The sequence below is a fragment of the Sciurus vulgaris genome (genome assembly GCF_902686455.1).
Source record: "Sciurus vulgaris genome assembly, chromosome: 8".
NCBI lineage: Eukaryota > Metazoa > Chordata > Mammalia > Rodentia > Sciuridae > Sciurus > Sciurus vulgaris.
This window is the reverse complement of record NC_136468.1, coordinates 95082202-95088844: the sequence shown is the minus strand read 5'-3', so window position 1 is coordinate 95088844 and position 6643 is coordinate 95082202. Positions and strand designations below refer to the sequence as shown.

Here is a 6643-nt window from a genome sequence, read left to right as displayed (position 1 = left end):
GACGTTAAAAGTTTTTTGTAGGCTCAAGGGGGAAAAAGGACAAAGTATTAAAATGACACATGGGACATCTTTTTAGAGGTATCAATTTCTGATCACTAGAGGGAAGGACAGGAAGAAGCTGACAGAGCAGCTTTGGGAGTCCCAGAGCTGCAGAGATGCCAGGGCTGGAAAGTTCACGAAGCCTCCTGTCCTAACCTGAGCGTTTCTTATTTGTGTGCACTTACTTCTCTTTACAAAATTCACTGTCATCAGAACCCAAAGATAAGAGCAATTCCACATGAGTGCCCTGTGCTTTTATGTAAGTAGCATCCCTGAGATTTCATGTCTCCGCTCCCCAAATCCCATATGTTCTCTCTCCATGACCTTTAGCTGTGACCAGGAGGAGCTTCTGGGTGGGCAGGCTGCAGGGCATGTGGTGAGGCACCCAACCACTGCCTGCCCATGCCCACTGGCCCACCTCTTGCTTCCCTGCACATTCCCATGCACATTTATGGAGATGAAGCCATAGAACACTCTGGAGTCTCCCATGCCTTGCCACAGGTGTCTTCTCCAACAGCTACAACCCACCCTCCCCATACACTTCAGGGAGGGGCCTGAAGACCAGGAAAAGGATTCCTTCTGGCCAAGGTGACCAGCTCAAAGTGAATCAAGTCTACACTGGCTCAAGAGGAGAATCTTCATCTACACTATGTCAAGGGGGGCAAGTCCCCATCTACGTTGGCTCGAGGCAATGAGTCCCCATCTACAATGGCTCAAGGTGAGCGAGTGAGTGTCTACACTGAGCAGGAGGAAGCACAGTGGTCCAGGCCTTGGAGAGGATGGCTGCTGGGTTCAGGCCTGTCCTGAGGCCTCCCTCTTAATAAAACAAACAAAAGACCCCCCCACCGCCCCCCCCCAAAAAACAAAACCAAAACACTGCATTTTGAAAATGCAATTTTATTATACAATTTGTGGAAAAAGGAATAAATAATTTTCTCCCAAAGCACGGGAGAAAGGACCAAGAGCAGGGCAGGGGAAGTGTCCCAGGGAAAAGTCTCTACGAGGCGTCTTCACAGGTGGGGGCAGAGGAGACTCCTGGTGGATCCAGATGCACTCCTGGGCAGAGTCCTGAGCCAGTTGGCACACCTCAGGGTCTCCTGGCTGTCCGCTGGTTCCACTGGTCTTGGCTGGGCATTTCCTCTGGAGCCACTCTGTTCTTGAGCGCTGACCGACCGAAGCACGGCACACAGCACAGCTGTCTGAAGCAGCTGGAGATCCTCCTCCTCACCCTCTTCCAACGCCCGATGCGATCCTGTGACTGTTCCGGGGAGGTGCCTGGGGAGGATGAGCTGCCCTCTTCTGCGACCCCGCTCCTGAGGCTCATGGAGGGGTCGGGGCTGCTGGGCACAAGGTCGAGCTGGGAGGGTAGGCTGGGAGGGGGTGGGTCCGCGTGGAAAAAGCGGAGGGGAATGGCTGGCACACTGGCACTTCTACCACCCTCCTGCCAGGACTGCGTGGCCTCCTCAGGCTGCTTCGGCTCCCAGGACAAAGCAAGGGCAGGCTCACTGGACTGTTTCATGGAGAGGATGCTGGAAGTATCCACAGGGCACAGGGGAAGATCAATCACCATACGATTAATTCGCTTCGATTGGCACTCGTGGCCCTCCTTCTGAGCTCTCTGGTGCTTGAGCAGGAGATATGTAGCCATGGCGTCATCATATTTTTTATTTTTCAGGGACACCCAGGTGTTATAAGGGTCGTAACCCATGTTGAACATGGTTGTTATTATTGTGGGATCTGGGAGTTCGGGGAGTGCCTCACCAGAAGTACTGGGTGAAGCTTCCTCACCCTGACTCAGCCATGGGTGCCCCAATATCTGCTCTAGGGAGGCCCTCTGGGAGGGGTCTGGCTTCAGGATCTCACAGATGAGGCTCTGAGCTCCCTGGGAAATATACAGGGGAATGTCATATGTTCCCTCTAAGATCAACCTCCTCACCTCCCAAGCGGTGTTGGCCATAAATGGGCTGTTCCCAGTGAGCATGAAATACAGGATGATGCCCAGGCTCCAGATATCTGCCGGGGGTCCCTCGAAGTCTTTCCATTGGGCAAATTCAGGGGGAAGGTATAGGAGAGTGCCCCAGAAACTGCTCAGCCTCTGCCCGGGTGTGAATCTGGTGCTCAGGCCAAAGTCGATGAGTTTCACGTTACAGCTGGCATCCAGGACGATGTTCTCTGGCTTGAGATCCAGATGCACGATACCCCTCTCATGGCAGTACTGCACAGCTTGGACCATCTGCCTAAACAGCCTGCGGGCCTCCTCCTCTGGCATGCCACCGGGTTCCGAGATGAGATGCCGTAGATGTCCCCCACCTGCATACTCCATAATAATGTACATATATTTGGTGGTCTCAATGACCTGGAAGAGCTGGATCACATTTGGGTGGTCCAAGCTCGCCAGCAAATCCGGTTCAGACAGTACCGGGAGGTTTGAGGCTGTTTTTGCCAAGACCTTCACCGCAACTTCTGTCCCAGAGATGATATGGCGGGCAAGTTTCACCTTAGCGAAGCCCCCGTGCCCAATGCCCTTCAGAATTTCATAATGGTCCGTGAAGGCAGGCTCATAAGAGCCCAGCCCCTGCGGCTCTACACTGCTCTCACTACTCTCACTACTTGTCCTAGAATGGAACTCCATCTTAGGACACTAGCTAAAAAAAAAATAATAAACCAAAACAAATAACAAAAAAAAAGCAAAAAAACAAAGGAAAAAAAGAAAAAACCCAAATCAAAAAACAAATATCCAAAAACCACAACCACCAGCCACCAGCCACCAGCCACCAGCCACCAACCACCAACCACCACCAAACGCACTAACTATCTGGGAGTCCGACAGGTCACCACCAAGAGCTTCCTGTACTTATGGACAAAAACCCAGCTGCGGCCACTCTCTTATATACCTGCTGTCTGAAATTCCCTCACAATGGCCGTGATGAATTAAGCCCACCCTTCTCTCCTTATAAGGACACAAGCCAAGTTGAACCAGGGCCCCCCCTTATTTCCTTATAAAGGCAAAAATCACACTGAACCAAAGACCCCGCCCATATATCCTTATAAGGACAAAAGCCAAGGTGAACCAGGACCCCGCCCTGATTTCCTTAAAAGGACACAAACCACACCGAACCAAGGGCCAAGATAAACATCCAAGGCCCACACATGTCAAAACACCTCTGCTATACGCACTTTTCTGAGCCTATGAACTATATTAAGTGAGAACATGGACTGGCTCTTATTTAATTTCGCATGTTCACCACCTAGTACAGAACTTAACACCTAGGAGTTTTTCACTTAATGTTGGTCTTTAGGTTTTTTTGGCTGGGTGGGTGGGTAGATGGATGGATGGACAAATAGAGGAATGGACAAATGAATGAGTAGGTGTATGAACTTTCCAACAGAAGCAGTCACCCCCTGGAGGATTCATTTTCTGGCTTTTCGTCACTTTAAATCCATAATGATTTAAGGGCAGGCTCACTGGACTGTTTCATGGAGAGGATGCTGGAAGTATCCACAGGGCACAGGGGAAGCCCAACCATACTCCCATGTGCACTAGTTCTGTGTCCCCTACTTCCTGGAAGATTCTCCCTGTCTGTCTATCCTCTCTCTCTCTTCGGCCTCATAAATGAAATTTAGTTTTTACTCTTACATCACCATTTCTTTGGTGTTTATACTTCAACATTAGGAGAACTAGGACTCAACCCTGAATTTCAAGAAAAGTATCTTAATCATACATGTAAGTATACACACTTCCTTTCTTCTGTTCACCTGTGCACCCACCGACTCATTCATCTATGGGAGTGTGGTGTCTTGCCTCATTATGGATTTAAAGTTTTCTTTCTTCTTATGTCCACGTCACCCAAAGTGACGAAAAGCCAGAAAATGAATCCTCCAGGGGGTGACTGCTTCTGTTGGAAAGTTCATACACCTACTCATTCATTTGTCCATTCCTCTATTTGTCCATCCATCCATCTACCCACCCACCCAGCCAAAAAAACCTAAAGACCAACATTAAGTGAAAAACTCCTAGGTGTTAAGTTCTGTACTAGGTGGTGAACATGCGAAATTAAATAAGAGCCAGTCCATGTTCTCACTTAATATAGTTCATAGGCTCAGAAAAGTGCGTATAGCAGAGGTGTTTTGACATGTGTGGGCCTTGGATGTTTATCTTGGCCCTTGGTTCGGTGTGGTTTGTGTCCTTTTAAGGAAATCAGGGCGGGGTCCTGGTTCACCTTGGCTTTTGTCCTTATAAGGATATATGGGCGGGGTCTTTGGTTCAGTGTGATTTTTGCCTTTATAAGGAAATAAGGGGGGGCCCTGGTTCAACTTGGCTTGTGTCCTTATAAGGAGAGAAGGGTGGGCTTAATTCATCACGGCCATTGTGAGGGAATTTCAGACAGCAGGTATATAAGAGAGTGGCCGCAGCTGGGTTTTTGTCCATAAGTACAGGAAGCTCTTGGTGGTGACCTGTCGGACTCCCAGATAGTTAGTGCGTTTGGTGGTGGTTGGTGGTTGGTGGCTGGTGGCTGGTGGTTGTGGTTTTTGGATATTTGTTTTTTGATTTGGGTTTTTTCTTTTTTTTCCTTTGTTTTTTTGCTTTTTTTTGTTATTTGTTTTGGTTTATTATTTTTTTTTTAGCTAGTGTCCTAAGATGGAGTTCCATTCTAGGACAAGTAGTGAGAGTAGTGAGAGCAGTGTAGAGCCGCAGGGGCTGGGCTCTTATGAGCCTGCCTTCACGGACCATTATGAAATTCTGAAGGGCATTGGGCACGGGGGCTTCGCTAAGGTGAAACTTGCCCGCCATATCATCTCTGGGACAGAAGTTGCGGTGAAGGTCTTGGCAAAAACAGCCTCGAACCTCCCGGTACTGTCTGAACCGGATTTGCTGGCGAGCTTGGACCACCCAAATGTGATCCAGCTCTTCCAGGTCATTGAGACCACCAAATATATGTACATTATTATGGAGTATGCAGGTGGGGGACATCTACGGCATCTCATCTCGGAACCCGGTGGCATGCCAGAGGAGGAGGCCCGCAGGCTGTTTAGGCAGATGGTCCAAGCTGTGCAGTACTGCCATGAGAGGGGTATCGTGCATCTGGATCTCAAGCCAGAGAACATCGTCCTGGATGCCAGCTGTAACGTGAAACTCATCGACTTTGGCCTGAGCACCAGATTCACACCCGGGCAGAGGCTGAGCAGTTTCTGGGGCACTCTCCTATACCTTCCCCCTGAATTTGCCCAATGGAAAGACTTCGAGGGACCCCCGGCAGATATCTGGAGCCTGGGCATCATCCTGTATTTCATGCTCACTGGGAACAGCCCATTTATGGCCAACACCGCTTGGGAGGTGAGGAGGTTGATCTTAGAGGGAACATATGACATTCCCCTGTATATTTCCCAGGGAGCTCAGAGCCTCATCTGTGAGATCCTGAAGCCAGACCCCTCCCAGAGGGCCTCCCTAGAGCAGATATTGGGGCACCCATGGCTGAGTCAGGGTGAGGAAGCTTCACCCAGTACTTCTGGTGAGGCACTCCCCGAACTCCCAGATCCCACAATAATAACAACCATGTTCAACATGGGTTACGACCCTTATAACACCTGGGTGTCCCTGAAAAATAAAAAATATGATGACGCCATGGCTACATATCTCCTGCTCAAGCACCAGAGAGCTCAGAAGGAGGGCCACGAGTGCCAATCGAAGCGAATTAATCGTATGGTGATTGATCTTCCCCTGTGCCCTGTGGATACTTCCAGCATCCTCTCCATGAAACAGTCTAGTGAGCCTGCCCTTGCTTTGTCCTGGGAGCCGAAGCAGCCTGAGGAGGCCACGCAGTCCTGGCAGGAGGGTGGTAGAAGTGCCAGTGTGCCAGCCATTCCCCTCCGCTTTTTCCACGCGGACCCACCCCCTCCCAGCCTACCCTCCCAGCTCGACCTTGTGCCCAGCAGCCCCGACCCCTCCATGAGCCTCAGGAGCGGGGTCGCAGAAGAGGGCAGCTCATCCTCCCCAGGCACCTCCCCGGAACAGTCACAGGATCGCATCGGGCGTTGGAAGAGGGTGAGGAGGAGGATCTCCAGCTGCTTCAGACAGCTGTGCTGTGTGCCGTGCTTCGGTCGGTCAGCGCTCAAGAACAGAGTGGCTCCAGAGGAAATGCCCAGCCAAGACCAGTGGAACCAGCGGACAGCCAGGAGACCCTGAGGTGTGCCAACTGGCTCAGGACTCTGCCCAGGAGTGCATCTGGATCCACCAGGAGTCTCCTCTGCCCCCACCTGTGAAGACGCCTCGTAGAGACTTTTCCCTGGGACACTTCCCCTGCCCTGCTCTTGGTCCTTTCTCCCGTGCTTTGGGAGAAAATTATTTATTCCTTTTTCCACAAATTGTATAATAAAATTGCATTTTCAAAATGCAGTGTTTTGGTTTTGTTTTTTGGGGGGGGGCGGTGGGGGGGTCTTTTGTTTGTTTTATTAAGAGGGAGGCCTCAGGACAGGCCTGAACCCAGCAGCCATCCTCTCCAAGGCCTGGACCACTGTGCTTCCTCCTGCTCAGTGTAGACACTCACTCGCTCACCTTGAGCCATTGTAGATGGGGACTCATTGCCTCGAGCCAACGTAGATGGGG

At 50.7% G+C, this 6643-nt stretch overlaps 2 protein-coding genes across 2 annotated transcripts; one reads left to right on the top strand and one right to left on the bottom strand.

Annotated features, from left to right (window-relative positions):
• Positions 1-1126: 1126 nt before the first annotated feature.
• Positions 1127-2671, bottom strand: LOC306667658 (sperm motility kinase 4A-like; the record flags this gene model as incomplete). The annotated part of the gene is made up of 1 exon (XM_079150393.1): positions 1127-2671. The coding sequence occupies one exon, from the start codon at positions 2669-2671 to the stop codon at positions 1127-1129; it is 1545 nt and encodes a 514-aa protein (XP_079006519.1).
• Positions 2672-4678: 2007 nt separating this feature from the next.
• LOC306667657 (sperm motility kinase 4A-like) lies at positions 4679-6223 on the top strand (the record flags this gene model as incomplete). The annotated part of the gene is made up of 1 exon (XM_079150392.1): positions 4679-6223. One exon carries the CDS (start codon positions 4679-4681, stop codon positions 6221-6223), a length of 1545 nt encoding a protein of 514 aa, XP_079006518.1.
• Between the last annotated feature and the right edge of the window lie 420 nt (positions 6224-6643).